Below are 16,482 nucleotides of genomic sequence, written 5' to 3' on the forward strand. Positions count from 1 at the left end.
ATTGTATGCAGCTTTCCTGCTAGACCCAGCTACTGAGTATAAAATTAATCAGAATTGGTTTTGGTCAGTGAAAATACTCTGAGCAAAACTTTGGAGAATCTTGAGAGAGTAAAATTGACAAAGAAACCAGACCGATGTCTTTACAAATTTCTTTGTCATCTGTTGTCCTCTATTTCTTATCATTTACCAAATTAAGATCCATTATGTTAGGGTGGATGTGGTACGTGGCCTCTAAGACAGGCCTCAATGATCCCACCTCCTGGGTATTCATGCCCTTGTGTAATTCCCTCTGCTAAAGTGTAGACTGGACTTACTGGCTCATATCTAACGAACAGAATATATTGGCAGAAGTAATGGGATATCACTTTGGAGACTAAGTTATAAAAAGACTGTGGCTTCCATCTTGGGGGCCCTTTCTTGTTCTCTCTTACTTGGATCACTTGCTTTGGGGAAAGCAAGCTGCCATGCTCTGAGCAGCTCTATGGGGAGGTCCACATGGTGAGGACCAAGTTCTACCAACAACCATGTGTGTGAGTTTGGGAGCAGATGGTCCACCCCAGTAGAGTCTTCAGATGAAACCACAGTCCTGGCTGACAGTTTGACTGCATCCTCGTGGGAGACACTGAGCCAGAGGCACCCATCTGAGTTGTGCTCAAATTCCTTTTCTTCCAAAACTGTGAGGTATTGGATGTTGTTAGTTTTGGGGGTAATATGGTAGGCAGCAATAGATAACTGATATATAGGTGTGGCCAGGGAAGAGATTCAGGAATGTTCAGCATGAAAGGAGAAATATCTCTCCTTGGTATACCTCCATAACCTCTTCCTCACTACCTGGAGGAAACCCAGTTGTGATATATTAAAATATATATTTGGTCTTGTTCCTGGTTCCTTGAACAGAGCTCCTAAAGCCCTTGGAATTTCCTGAGTGATAAAGAGTAATAGGAGTATCTTTTGTTATTCATAACAAACCCCTTTCAAACATACCTGAATTTATGCTAATGAGGTGACTTGGTGGGTTCCTAGATAGCTTCAGGAGGGGGGTGTTAAAGTTGGAACTTTCAGTCCTTCTCCTCTCACCATCTTCAGAGAGAGGGACTGGCAATTGAATTCAATCACCAATAGCCAATGATTTAATCAATCATGCTTATGTAATGGAACCTCTATAAAAATCTTTAAACAGTAGGGATTGGAGAGCCTCCAAGTTGATGAACACATCAATGTGCTGGCAGGATGGTAAATCTCAACTCCACAGGGACAGAGGCTCCTGTGCTTGAGACTCTTTTGACCTCACCCTATCTACCTCTTCATCTTAATCTTTTATAATGAACTGTAATAGCATGACATTTCCCTGAGTTTTGTGGGTTATTGTAGCCAATTATCAAACTTGAATGGGGATGAGGGTGGGTTGGTTGCTAGTACCCTCGAATTTGTAGCCAAGTCAGAAGGGCAGGTAACCAGGGGACCCAGTACTTGTGATTGGGGTCCCTAGACCATCCTTTATATAAAGAGGTTGAAAGTGAGGGCAGCTTTGTGGGACTGAGCCCTTAAAGCCTGTGGAGTCTGATGTTAACCCTAAATAGTTGGTGTCACAATAGGACTGAATTGTAGGACACCCAGTTGGTGTCAGAGGATCAGAGAGTTGGATAATTGGTGTTGGAAAAGACACCACATGTTTGTCAGAAAACACCTGAGACCAGTGTTCATATTTTCTTCAGTATCCATAAAGTTTTATTTCTTTTTAACAATGTGAGCTCAAATGTAAGAGTCTAACTTCCTGAAATCTATAAAGAAGTTTTAAAGCAAAAAATGTAATGGCTCTGTTCCCAAACTTACTGCTTCCCCCACCTCCATTTGGATTATTTCTGGAGCAGTTGCTAATGTTATTAATTTATTTGATTTTTTTCTAATGTAGTAATATTTCAACATTTGTTTTTTGATACTTAGAGTTGAGCAGGAAGATACAGAGAGGATCTTTTATGAAAAGTGTTTAATGTCATCAAATATTTTGTAACACGTTAGTTTTAAAATATGCCACATAAAACCTTGGGTACTGGGTGGGGAACAAATGGATATCACTACCACAAAATGTATCACACTGATACAGAACTCAAATATATTCATCTCTAGCTCTGATGCTCATGGTACTGGTTTAAGAAAAAAAAAAAAGGTGGAGGCTAAGTAATGCTTTAGGTTCATGGTTTGTGAATTTTTTGAGACTCTATTCCCATATCCTTACACATAATGGAAAGGGCCTCTGAACAAATAATTTTTGGATGATCTCTTAATTGTCTAAAATGAAAATCAACAATATTCGGAGAAATCAATGATGACCATTCTACATTAAAAAGAGTTTTAACAAAAAAATCACATGGAATACATTTATTTACAAGTAAGATATTTCTCCCAGTAAAATTTCATATACAAATTCATAAACATTCTCTGTCCACCCTCAAGAAAAAATTGTAATAAAGTAAATGTGTATCATTAGTAATGACTTACTGTCATGAAAATCTAATGTTAGTTGATAGGTTGAAAATTTATAGGCAGAAAAGACTCTTGCATATCTTCAAGTAGAAATAAACTGATCTCACTATTTAGCAAAGCAAATAGAACACTATTAAAGCATACTAGTAAAAGAGAAGAAAAAAGAGTAAATGTTGAAAAAATGTATTTCTTATTCAGGTTAGTGTTTAGTTTATACAAAGATGAAGCATGCAGTTTCAAAATTCACAAATAACTAAGTAAGGCTTTGTGATCTCAGTGGTCAGACAAAAGTGATTTTTCTTCCTTTAAAAAAATAGAATATACATTAAATTTTCCTGAGGAAAGTATAGTAAGTTCCCTTAAATAGAATGTTCAGGGGGGAAATTTTTATTTCCAGATACACAATTAGCAATGCATTTGACAGTCACAATGATTTTAGCATTGCTAATATTGGCTAATTTTAAAGACTTTGAGTACAATTAGGTTTACCTTATTTCACTCTAAGAAAGCATCTACCATATTGATGTATTCATTTCTTATCTCAATTTATTCAAGGGGAAATAGCATACTTAACTTTAAGATCACAATTTTATGTTTATTTAATTCCAGAGCTCTCAACCACTTTGGAGACATTTTCTTAATCCTCTCTATATCTTGGCAGGATGGGGAGGAAATAATCAATGGTCTCTTTTCTGTCTCAGGCTTGAAAGCCAATTGTTGAAGTAAATAATGCATAAATATGTCTACTCATAGTCTTGAGCTGGTCGGGTGTTTCTTAACTTCCTAAGCTAATGACAGAGGTTCTCAACCCCTTTCATTTACCCGTATTAGTGTACACAGTAGGAAAAGTTCATTGATATGGTTTCAGATTGCACATTTCATTTAACCTTTAAGAAACTACCATTTGTAGAGTTTGGGTAGTACTGAAGAAGAATATCCACAATTTTATGAAAAGGCTATTAAAATAATCTTCCCTTGTCCAATGACATATCTGTGTGAGGCTGTTTTTCTTCATACACTTCAACTAAAACAACAAATTGCAACAGATTGAATGCATAAGCAGATATGACAATCCAGCTACCTTCTGTTAAGCCAGACATTAAAGCGATTAGCCAAAAAAAAAAAAAAAAAAGTATAACAATGCACTGTTCTTGCTAATTTTTTGTTTTGTTTTAGAAAATTCAGTTATATTTCATTAAAAAATGCTATTTAATTAACACATAATGATTTTTTAAAAATTCCTCAGTTTTAATTTCTTTTTTTTAAATTTATTTGACAGAGAGAGACACAGCGCGAGAGGGAACACAAGCAGGGGGAGTGGTGGGAGAAGCAGTCTTCCCGCTGAGTAGGGAGCCCGATGCGGGGCTCCATCCCAGGACCCTGGGATCATGACCTGAGCCGAAGGCAGACGCTTAACGAATGCGCCACCCAGGTGCCCCTCAATTTTAATTTCTAATACAGAAACCTCAATAGATATAAGCCTACATAAATGAAAATTCTTTCAATCCTAGTTTTTAAGTGTGTAAAGGAGTTTTGAGACCAAAATTTTTGAGAACTCTTGGTACAAAAGTACAGAATTGAGTTAAAGCCTGGCTTTGCAAATTGGAATCCTGAGGTGCCTAATAACAGAAGATTCTACTGTTTTTAAAGGGTGGCTTAGTCAAGAGTTATAAGATAATGCAAGCAAAACACTTAATGTTGTCTTTAGAATAAAGTGAACAATAACTTTGTTATTATTGTTGCCCTTATCTTATAGTCTCAAAAATGTTAGCTATCATCATTATTATTGTGCTTAGTAATAGTATTACAACATCTCTGCAACTAATTGGTGATATACAAGGTGACTTTTTGATTCTCTACGATCTATATGGGGCTATTCGCAATACCTCTCCAACTTCTTCCAAGAAGTAACCCTAAATTTTCTCATGTGAATATATCATCATTTCATGAGACAATATCCAGCTGTCAGAGACTATAGGACTACAAAAGCAGAAGTGTATAAGGTAGAGAAGTGACAGATGTACTAAGAATGAGTTTTCTTCCTGTAAGGAAGGAAAAGGAGAAAATGGTCATACCTAATGAATTTCTCTAAGTAAATCTAATCCTTTAAAAAAAATCTTGCCTCTTTGATTAAAACCTCAATAGATATAAGTTGATTATATTATATATATATATGAATATATATATTACATATAAATTGATTAAAAGTTCTAACCTCCTAAAATGTCTAGGAGAAAAGCCATGACAACCTATGGTTTTGTGGTGAAAAAAATAAGCAATTGGTTATTCTACCGTAGTCCCAATTCTAGTTAATCAGGATAGAGGAAGGAGGCTGACTTAGGAGAAGGTAGGGGAAAGCAGCTGAAATATAATCTAAACACAAAACACTCTTGGGAAAAAAATCTTTGGAGAAAATCAAACTATATAAAAATGAGGTTATATAAGTTTTCAGGGTAAAGAGCAGGAGAACTATTTTTATTGGACTATATAATAATCCTCAGAACTGTTTTTATACATCTAGTCTGATTTAATCAACAGGAAATAAGATTGCTAAATTGGAAATTATTCACACATATTTGTCTGAGCACACAAGGTAGGGTAGACAGACAATAGAGGAAGTTGGAACAACAGTGCAATTAAACCCTTACACTACTTTTAATGAAGGGGCAACTAAATTTAGAGTTTTAAAAAATTTATAAGACAATTACTTGAATTCGAAAATCCAAATTATAATTTCTATGAGTCGTTTCAGGAATTACATGCAAACATAAGGCAGAGATCCTTTGAAAAGGGAAGATGCTAACTGTCATAATCAGGGAAACATGTATTTACACAGGTAAACAGCAATTAAAATAGCTCCACCATTGAAGTGAAAACAATAAAATATGACATTTTCTGAAACAATATTAATCTTTTCAGTTTATGATGTATTAATGCTTTTTTTTTAAATGACAACAAAAAATATCTAAGAAAAACAGGGGAAAGGCAGAGCTTTAAACATTGGTTTGTCATGAACACCAGGGCCCCAATGAATAGCATAAAAATGAGTTGAGAAAGGGCGCCTGGGTGGCTCAGATGGTTAAGCGTCTGCCTTCGGCTCAGGTCATGATCCCAGGGTCTTGGGATCGAGTCCCACATCGGGCTCCCTGCTCCTTGGGAACTTGCTTCTCCCTCTGCCTCTCTCTCTGTCTCTCATGAATAAATAAATAAAATCTTTAAAAAAAAAAAAATGAGTTGAGAAGATCATTACTTCAGAGCCACTTTAATCTGTTCTTCTCTCAAGTTTCATATATGTATTTTCTCTCATTTCATAAATACATTTAAATTTGCCTCCATCTCTCTCTAGTCAATCACCATCTCTAGTGAGATAGCATTTTAGGTTTTTACTTTTGTTCCTATTGAGAACAAGATTACAAAGCCAACTGGGATTCCATTCCTATTGGTGCTGCTGATCCTGTATGGAAGGGAATCAAAAGAGTGAAGGCAACCAACTGACAGATCTTAAAATGTCATTGTAAAGTTGGTGCTCAAATACAGGGAAAGAGAAAAGTAAAAATTAGAGAAAGAAGGAGAAGAAGGAATCGTGGAGGAATGTTGGGACAGAGCAGGGAGAAGACAGGAGAGAAAGAAGAATGGAGAGGAACAAGTATCTTAAAATTTTCTGTTCCTCTACCATGACCATAACTATTAAATCCAGGTTTAATCAGTTACTTTTGTCGTCGTGTTTTCACGGGTCCTGGAAACATCCAACTACATCTATGCCTGAGACAGACACAGGAAAATAAAACAATATAATACCTAACTCTTAAAAGAAATACAGAGCTCTGATTTAACCAAAGCCCGGAGATAAAATATATACAGCACTATTGATCAGAACCCCTTAACACATTCCAAAATTTTAACTGCTTAAACACAGTTAATTGCTGGCACAATATTCTGCTCCCCAAGCCACATGCTAGCCAGTGATTAAATGGTTGTCAGAGAAATGGAAAGCCTTGTCTGTGCTATTGTAATATGGCACTAATGCAGCATTGAATTCCAAAATGAAGAAAAATTTGGTTTAATTTTCTGCTCTTGTCTTGGATGTTGCATCTGATTTCTTCCTAGGTTGTTTCATGAGTTTTGTCCTTTGTTTATTCTTTAATTAATTAGCTCACCACCAATGAGTTCAAAAATCAAGTCTCTTAGCATAATACCCTCTAGTTCCATCCGCATCGTTGCAAATGGCAAGATTTCTTTTTTGATGGCTGCATAATATTCCATTGTATATATATACCACATAACATAATAAAAAAAAATCAAGTCTCAATACCAAAACTGTAACATGTTTCCCTGTGTTAAGCTGGTAGGAAAAAAATCAATAATAGAGTAGCTGTGGTTTAGGCAACCAGACTGGGATTTGGGTTGGGCAGAAGAAATGCTATTTATTCAGCCCATAGCACAGTGTAGGCCTCAAAGTACATTGCTGGGAGCCGCTGCAACGCAGCAAGCAGTCCCATCTGAAAATCTGACACAAGTTGCTAATTTGAATGAAGGTTTTAATTAAGCAGCCAGGGCACATAAAGATGCAGAACCAAGCCTACAGAGAATAGCTCTAGCTGAGATCAAAGAGGTATCTTCCCATGACCAACTTTGGAGGGCCTAATGGTCTCACATTGACCTTTCCAACTGTAGCTAACCATTTCAGCAGCCACAACTTTGATCTTGCAGTATGAAGCTCAAGGAAGATAAGTCACAATAGCTAGTAAGTACTATATTTGAACAATTATCCTGATTTTGCACCAAAAATTTTCCTTGCTGATTAGAGTGTTAATATTAGATCTCTCTTCTTCTCTCTCTTTCTATCCACCTAGCTTTCTTTCATACATTGGCAATGTATGCATAAATAAGAAAATTAAGCTATAGGTAGGTGGGATCTATTCACTCTATAAGATTTAAAAAGATACAAAAAAGATAAGATTTTTGACTGAAGCCACTTTTACTTAACTCATTTGTTGTTACTTTTAAAAACTTTCAATAGCTGGGGCGCTCAGGTGGCTCAGCCGTTAAGCGTCTGCCTTCGGCTCAGGTCATGATCCCGGGGTCCTGGGATCGAGTCCCACATCGGGCTCCCTGCTCCGTGGGAAGCCTGCTTCTTCCTCTCCCACTTCCCCCTGCTTGTGTTCCCTCTCTTGCTGTCTCTCTCTCTGTCAAATAAATAAATAAAATCTTTAAAAACAAACAAACAAAAAAACTTTAAATAGCCTAATGGGGCGACTGGGTGGCTCAGCCATTTGGGCGGCTGCCTTCGGCTCGGGTCATGATCCCAGGGTCCTGGGATCGAGCCCCGCATTGGGCTCCCTGCTCAGCGGGAAGCCTGCTTCTCCCTCTGCCTGCCACTTCCCCTGCTTGTGCTCTCTCTCTGTCAAATAAATAAATAAAATATTTTTTAAAAAATAAATAAATAGCTTAATGAGATAGCTTATAAATTCTGTGTATTCTGACAACCGCCCCCACACACAAAACAAAACACCCTAAGACAAAACAAAATACCCCAAAACAATGCAAACAATTACTTTCTTTAACAAAAGAGGGCAACAAAAACTGGCCTTCTATATTAAAACAAGGCAAAGGAAAGGTAGAAAATTCCCTAAGAATATGATCTTTCTGAAATCTAACAATAACCGTCAAAGGTCTCATTAAGTTTTAGAATTCCATAATAAAATCTGGACTGATTTTCCTTCAAGCCCATATTTAATACATAGCAAGAAAGTATTTGAGACCACCTTCCTTTATCTTCGAAATGGCTATTGGGACAGTCTACTGAATACTCTTCTATCAAATTTACATAAAGGTGAGAATTTCACAAAGGTGAGAAGAGTCAACAAATACATAGAGGGGATTATTGGTCAAGGTAAGAAAGGAAGAGATGGCTTCATTCACACAGAAATGGCTCCCCGGGTGTTTCCCTATAAACTTCCAGAGCTTACCATCTGTTAAGTGGAATGGTGGCCAGAAAGTCCTAACTGATTAGCTCTCGCCCACAGAAAAATCTCTGGTTTTTCATTTATTACCATTTGTTTTATTTTTATGTCATTATCAATTAAAGCAGTAAAAGATATTATTTTTTTAACCTGTCTAAAAAATCCTCTAACATACCAGCTTAACCCAAGTCATGTTTTCCATGATATTTATTACTCCCAAGCAGATCCAATTTTCATTGCCCAAAAATAGTACAATAGGCCTTAAAAAATATGTGCTGATTTGCCTGGGTGCTAAAGCATCACCAATAATTTTGATTAATGTGTCTTGACACTGAATGCATTAGCCATACAATATTCTCCTTGCTTAAAGGCTAATTAGAATTCAAGTCAGCATGATACCTGCTTCTGAGGATTACAGCAAGAACATTTGTTGTAATAAGAACGTCCAGGCAGCTAGTTTTTGTAATGATTGATTTGTAAAATTATTGAGGGGAAAAAAAAAAAGAATGAGAAAGTAGAGTCTGTCCCCAAAACAGTATTTCCCTTAAGGATAAAATTTGAGTATAAATTAAAACATCTTGGTGATATGATGAAAATGAACTGCAATAGTAGATTTATTTAAAACTCAGAAACATACCTTTCTGCTTTTTTTTTTTTCTTAACAGGATTACATCATGAAAACACATTCAGTATATTTATTGGAGGTTTCATTATGGCTGCTAGAAAATCTCTGATTTCTGGTTGCATGAGTTTCCTAATTGTATTCTTAAACTACTCAGCTGCTCAGACACACTCTGTGCAGGAAGGAAATAATTATAAGTAACAATAACACAATCTTATCCTTTTAACCAGTATTTCTTCCTTTTCTTTTTTTCTTTTAGGAATACATTTCACATCCTATGTTACTTCCAAAAACTTTCCCCTCTCACTTTTAAAATGTGACTTGATGTTTCTGAGGAAGGAACCTCATCTCCAATGGATTTAGATGGTAAATTTCTATTAGATTATTAAACACTGTAATTAATCCTAAGAATGCCAACATAAATGTTCCTGCCACCTGTAAAGCTTAGCCTTTATATGATTTGGTGGCAATGATGATTTCATATAATGAGGTATAAAGAACCAATTACTGTCTCATACCCTCCCAATCCTCAAATTCTTAATCTGAATGTCAAATTTTCACTAATGTGGAAGCCAGAAGAAATCTATCAAGTTTGAGGGAAAATACTTAAAAATTTTTTTTGCCACCTAAAAGCTTTTTTTCATTTGATGTAATTTTTACTGTATTATGTTTCCCTATGCTATTAATTTTACTGTGTTATATAAATTTTTTCCAATCTACTTTCTGAATATGATGAGATAAACTGCTGGTCTCTGTTGAAAGGAGAAAAGCACGCTTTGAAAATCCATATTTGTAAAAAATGTCTTGGTCCAGGTAACACTATGACTGGGGCCTAGAAAATTTTCCTCATTACATGTTCAGTTTCTCTTGTGAACAGTGTAGGAAGGAGAATTTTGACAGTACCATGTCTTATGCACAGATGGTTCCTTCATCCTTTGTTCCTGGAATATATTTGAGTTATAGGAAAAGGGGATCGTGTGATGTTCAAGAGAAAGTAGGTTTCTTACTGCTCTTAAAGGTAATATTCATCTATCACAGCAAAGGAGTTTTCAGAATTTACCTCTATTAACCTATAGAATGTAAATGGCTTTACGTTCTCCAGGTTAAAATTACTCACATGAGGAAAGACTATATTGAACATGTACATAACCAATGCAATATTCTGAGCTGCTCTAAGAGAAAGAAAGAGTAATAGTTAAAATTTATATAGGATTTACTATATGCTTGGCAATATTTTAGGAGCCGCACATATATTAATTCACTTAATATACACAACTCTCTGAGTTATGTACAGTGATGATTCTCATTTTATAAGGAAACCAGAGGACAGGGAGATTATTGTAACTTGCCCAATGTCATGATACAGCTTCATTACTGGTGAGGGGTTGAACCAGTACCCACACATTGGTGGTCTGGTTCTAAAGTCAGGTCTCTTGATCACTGCTCTATACTGCTTCATTACTAGGGTAATATAATCATAAAAGGGGTAAGTAACATATTTACATATTTCAAAATAAGTGTGGAGAGAAAAAATTTTTTTAAATAGGAACTTCAGATCTTACCCTTTTATGTGATATCAGAAAAGCTAGTTACAGTAAGTTTTACCCATGAAAAACATATATGAAGGCTTGTTTATAAAAATCATTTTCTGAGCTCAAATCTTATTCCAGAAGATCAATGTCTACATGGTACATTGTGCATAATTTAATTTTCCCAGCTGAACATCTTGACACTATATGAACCATGAATGCATGAAACAGGAATTCCAAATGTCTTCCACATGGTGAGAGAACTTTCCAATACTTGTGCAGGAAGCTTAAGAGTAGTTTGAAATTAAGGTATGCCTGTTCTTGGTGACTTTTTTTATGTATGCCCAAGGTATCAGCACTTTTCTCTGAGTGGGACTCTGAGGTGATAGATAGATGAGTCTGCTGTCTGTATTTAGGTACTTTGCTCATTTCCTAAGAGCTATGTGGAAGGCATTTGGGTGCTCATTAAGTTCCCCACCATTCCCTGAGAGCAACAGGTGGTGAATCAAAGCTTCGCTGGTATGTCATGGCTGGTTTCCTCAATGTCTTGTAAAATAACGGATGGCATTTGCATGCTCTCTGTAGTACCAGCAGATAAGAAGGGGATGAATAGCAACAGGAAGTATTTCCAAAGCATGAACTATCACACAAGTTCTTGCTACCACACGTTCTAAATCCATACATGTGGTTTCATCTTTTAAATATTGTTACTCATTCAAACTATGAAATCACGATTAACTATCCTGTGGCTAGCAACTGAGTAGAAGCAAGGTATATTGAAGGAATAAAGAACAGCTCAAGTTAATGAAGCTATATCTTAAGGCTATAAACTTGTAACTCCACATTTATAAATATCCAATGCCTGCTAATGACTATGTGTTCTGAAATAGTCTCCTTCACAAGATGACTTCTGTATTCTGAGCACCTACTACATTATAAAGAACATTGCTCATATCCTGAACTAGAGTGAGACAACAAAGCTAATTAAACCAAAAACAGAATCTGTGATTTAAATCAAATACTGGGTAATTCCCCAACAGCACTTGCTAATTGCACAGAAAAGGATCTCTAGTGAAAGATAAAAGGTTTTGTCAATTGCTAGCTTCTTATCACAACAATCACAGTCAAGGTTTAAAAAACAAAGGAAAATATCAGCTATATGACCTTGACAAAATACATCTGGCAATGTCCTAGGACCCTTGGAATAAAAGCGTTTACTGGAGGTGACAAATCACCAACACTCTTCCCAATTTGAAAAAGTTCAAAATAGGTCATAAAGTTCAAAAGGTCACATATGACTAGGGAAAGGCCATGGGATATTTTTCGTGGTGGGAGACATAAAATGAATAAGAGGTAATGAAAACAAATAGAGTAATTCAAATTGGGTTTTGTTTGTTTCGGAGGGAAAAACCCCAACACCTTCACCGTAACCTTACATAATCTTTCTCACCAAGACAGTGCATCATACTCAGGAGAAGGGACAAGCGCATTTCAATGAAGCGCTGAGGTTCCTGGCGCACTAAGCCGGGCATTGGAAGTACAGCCCTGCTAACTTAGGAGTAAGTGCTGCAGGAAACCCTCCCCCAGCCCTTCCCAAATGTCCCTCCTTTCCAATGCCTTCCCCCTTATTTATAATGCAACAGTGTTCTTTTTAACTCATGTTGAGTATAATTTTCTTAAATTTGTTTTAAACATCTATGATCTCCCAATCATTTGTAAAAGGCTCTTTTTTTAATGTGTGGGAATTACTAAGGAACTGCCATAAATTAACTCTACAATATGAAATCACATATTTAATTATTTTGCTAAATATCAAGTGATAAGGAAAAGACTTGGCCCTTTAGTATGCTTTGTCATACAGTGTACTTTTTCACTGTGGAAGCCAAAGACAAAATATATTAAAAGGACATATCTGAATGTCCATGATACTAATCTGGAAACATCAAACAAAAAGCAGAAATTTCTGACTGCCAGACTGAAAAACACAGTTTTCATGTCTGTTACTTATACCAAATAAAGTCATATATTTTATGACCGTATATATAATATACGTATATAATACCGTACGATGTCTGGGGAACTCAATAATTTAACATGTTTATTTCTAAAGCCATATTATTTCATGTACCATACTTCAAACACAACCTTCATCTAACAGTATACATAACCCTCACACTGAAACTAGGATTATTCATTTTAGAATGGTCTAATGCACACTAAAGATTGATTCAAAATCTATGAGAACAATGTAAGGAAAAATATACTGGCGTTATGTTACTCTATCAAACTGTTCTAGAATTAAAAAAAAAAACCACTTTAAAGCTTTTAAGCTTTAGAAAGCAGATTTTAAAGGAGTCAACACTGCTAAGGCAGTAGAACTTTAAGCCTTGTCAGTTGCCATGTGAAAAATTTTCAGCAATTAAAAAAAAATGTATGTTTCTTGACATTTTTAGATGGTTTTAAAACATGTAAAACAATGTTTTCAAACTAAGCTTTAAGTAATTATTTCAAAAGATACACACAAAGTTTATGGAAATAGTATATGGGTCAGAATAGTCATCTGATTTGTCCTTTGCAGTGAGAGTTACTGACAGGAAGTGGAAGCAGAAGATACTTTAGAGCGATTGTTACAACGAATGAATTGCAAAAACAGCTGCCTAAATAGTTCGATTTATGGGGATGTTAAGACTCTGATTCCAGTCGGAATCTGACAGGATGTTAAGAATAAAATTAAAACGTGAAAGTGGACATTCTAGACTTTAAAGAATTCCTATGTGGCACTTACATTTTTTCAAGTGGCATAGTAGGTTCTAATAGTAGAATATACAGTCCAGATAGCAATGGCAAACGTCAGCAATACCTGTGCCTAGTTTTCAATTTAAAAATGCCAATGCGGGCCTCAAACCCATGACCCTGAGATCAAGACCTGAGCTGAGATCAAGAGTCGGATGCCCAACCGACTGAGCCACCCAGGCGCCCCTCGATTTAAAAAATTTAATTGACTGAGATGGTTGGAGAGTATTTAAAGAGTAGCATTATATTTTTAGTTTTCATTTTTACCTATTTTCCTTTGATTTCTGTGACTTTCACAATTACAGTTCTACGAAGCTGAGACTGTCAGTGCAGTATTTACCTTTATCCCCGGAAGTCCAGGAAGCCCAGGAAGCCCTGGTTCACCCTACATAGGAAAATCACATAGCATTATAGAACAATAGTCACTCAGTCATAGTATCTGGAGAAAAACATGGCAAATGTTCCTAACTGAATACTTGCTATATATATATGTATATGTATATATACATATATATACACATATATACATATACATATATATATACACACACATATATAAATACTGTCTAGTTTTAAGAACTTTGGTGAGATTATACAATTCAGTCAACTCTTGATTCAGGGATTGGTTGACCATTTTGCAGATTTTTCAGGGTTTTCTCTCTTCCTGCCATCTCACTGCTCATTAGCAACTCGACCAGAAGGCAAGCAAGAGAAGTAAAAGGAAAAGGAACTCCTACTTTTTATTATTTCCTGGTAAGTGATTTCTTGCGGAAGCTGAAGCTCTTTGCTGAAATGAGGATTATGTATGCATTTGAATAATGCATCCTATTCCCAGGCTCTCTTACCTCAGATAATCAAGAGTTGGCTGTGTGAACAGATGGTCACATCAAAACAATATACATTAAAAGTCTTGCTCACTTAAAAGTATAGTAAGATTTCTTTTCCATTCCTGAATGATGAGAAGATAAATGCATGGTTAAGATTATACTTAACTCCAGCCTGTATTTCTGACAATTGTTGAGTCTGGGTCACCCTGCTTAGCAATTTAGGGCTAATGGTACCATGCGTGCAGCTGTTTCTGAATACAGGTTTGAGATTAAGTGGTACATTTTGTGTGAGCACACTGGAGTCAAGCTAAATCTCATTTTCACAGAATTGTCTACATTATTTTAAGGACAAAGTATAGTGACAAGAGGTTACATTGCTTAGAAAATCTCCTGAATTCCACTAAAGAAGCATAAAGGAATCGCCGGGGAAAATGAAAGTCCATCCTATATTGGACTGAGGTGACTATTATTTGTGGAAACAACATTTGAGGGTCAAAGGCACACACTGTTTCAAAATGGTCAGTCAGTGGGACAGACAACTACACTAAAAGAGACTAGGGCATTAAACTAAATAAAAGTGGTAAAGGGAGACACTTCATCTAAATGCTTTAATAATCCTCATTCCAAGGAAAACCTACAATCAGATATCTTGTCTTTAATAGTATTACTTTCATATCATGAAGAGCCATAATTTGCTCTGGTATTATCAAAAAATGACTCTAGAGACTGTTTATTAAGCTGTATGGTTAGATATAAAGGGAACAATGAGTTTCCTGATGGTTTAGGTCACGGGTACTTCAGGAATGCAAAAGGAAACCTACGCTGTTTGAAACTATATAACTCAAATTTTGTACAGTGAACAGTAAGACTAAGATGAGGTTATGCCAGAGAAGAAAGAATGATCATTAAGAATTTGAGATTGCATTCAAAGAATACTTGTCCAAGTGGATTAAACTTCCCAAAGAAACATTATACATTATACATTCTATTTTATTTTTCTTTCCCCTTTGCCCTTCATTTGATAAATTTAAGAAGATCCAGTAGAAGGGCTGCATCCATATTTTACTGAAGATTCTCTTTTACTTAAAAGTAATGATAATACCAGAGCAAATTATGGCTCTTCATGATATGAAAGTAATACTATTAAAGACAAAAAAAAAGTACAAGGCCTTCGAATAAACAGTAAACTGCAGTAGAATACACAACAAATAAAAGTAAACCTATTGGTGACAAATCTATAGTTTTGTATTGTTTTCGGAAAGGCCCCCGAAACTCAGGGCATCCTGAGTTTGAAACGTGTGAAAATACAGCGGTCATAACACTGTTTCCCTGCAGAAGTTCTCACCATACACTTCCCTCCCACCATATTAAAAGGATTGTATGACTACTTTAAAAAAGATATTTATATACACATGCATACACAGACACACGCCCGTGTTTCCTGATAATGAGAAAATGAGAAATATGTATGAAACATTATGGGATATTTTACAATGTAGGTTGAATACTTACAGAGACTTTAGCATTTAGCTGTTCCTTGTATTACATGTGTATGTATGTAGGTATGTATTTATATTACATTATTAAATGGACTTTTTAAAGGAAAACTATTTCAGAAAGGAATTTGAACTTTCCAAATTTATGTTTACTTAATGTAGTAGTCAATGCAATGAAAGATTATAAAATATTTAATGTTACCCTTTGTGGAACATCTCAACATTCTTAGGAAGACTTTTCTTCCTATATAAATTCCCTGTATTTACACCATGAAGGCTTGTCTTCCAGTGAGACACAGTTTTTGTTGACTTCTCCACTCTTGCTTATTTCTTGGCCCAGGAGCTTCTCTGGGTTGAGTCCTTGGGCATGCATGGCCCAAGGTCAGATCTGGGTTATAATTAAGAATGGGTTTGTTCTTCCGTTCAAAGAATACTTGTCCAAGTAGATTAAACTTTACACATTATACTTTTCCTTTCCCTTGACTCTTTACCCTCCATTAAAGGAGACCCTTGTCCACTGTCAAAGTTGGGATTCTGCTTTTGCCCCCAGTACTTTTGGATATACTTCAACTGGGAGGGTCCCTTCCAGAGGGGGATCAAGTATTTTTATCCCCATGAAAATTAAAAAATATATTTAAAAAAGATGCAGAGAAGTTAGAAAGAACTATGTGATGAAACACAATACCTATTTTTATAAATCTACACATTCAGTTTACAAACATAAATACAGACTCTAACTCATGTAGCAATCACACACTTTACTGCTGA

General features: G+C 35.8%; 1 protein-coding gene across 1 annotated transcript in view; it reads right to left on the bottom strand.

Annotated features, from left to right (window-relative positions):
• COL25A1 (collagen type XXV alpha 1 chain) overlaps nucleotides 1-16,482 on the bottom strand; it is a 450,625-nt gene that overhangs the window by 41,104 nt on the left and 393,039 nt on the right. The window contains exon 18 of the mRNA XM_045880612.2: nucleotides 13,732-13,776. Within this exon, the coding sequence (XP_045736568.1) occupies nucleotides 13,732-13,776 (45 nt within the window). The remainder of the gene's footprint in view (nucleotides 1-13,731; nucleotides 13,777-16,482) is intronic.

This window comes from Mirounga angustirostris, unplaced genomic scaffold (assembly GCF_029215605.1).
Source record: "Mirounga angustirostris isolate CCGP_5_RB_7025 unplaced genomic scaffold, mMirAng1.0.hap1 SCAF_2, whole genome shotgun sequence".
Taxonomy (NCBI): Eukaryota; Metazoa; Chordata; class Mammalia; order Carnivora; family Phocidae; genus Mirounga; species Mirounga angustirostris.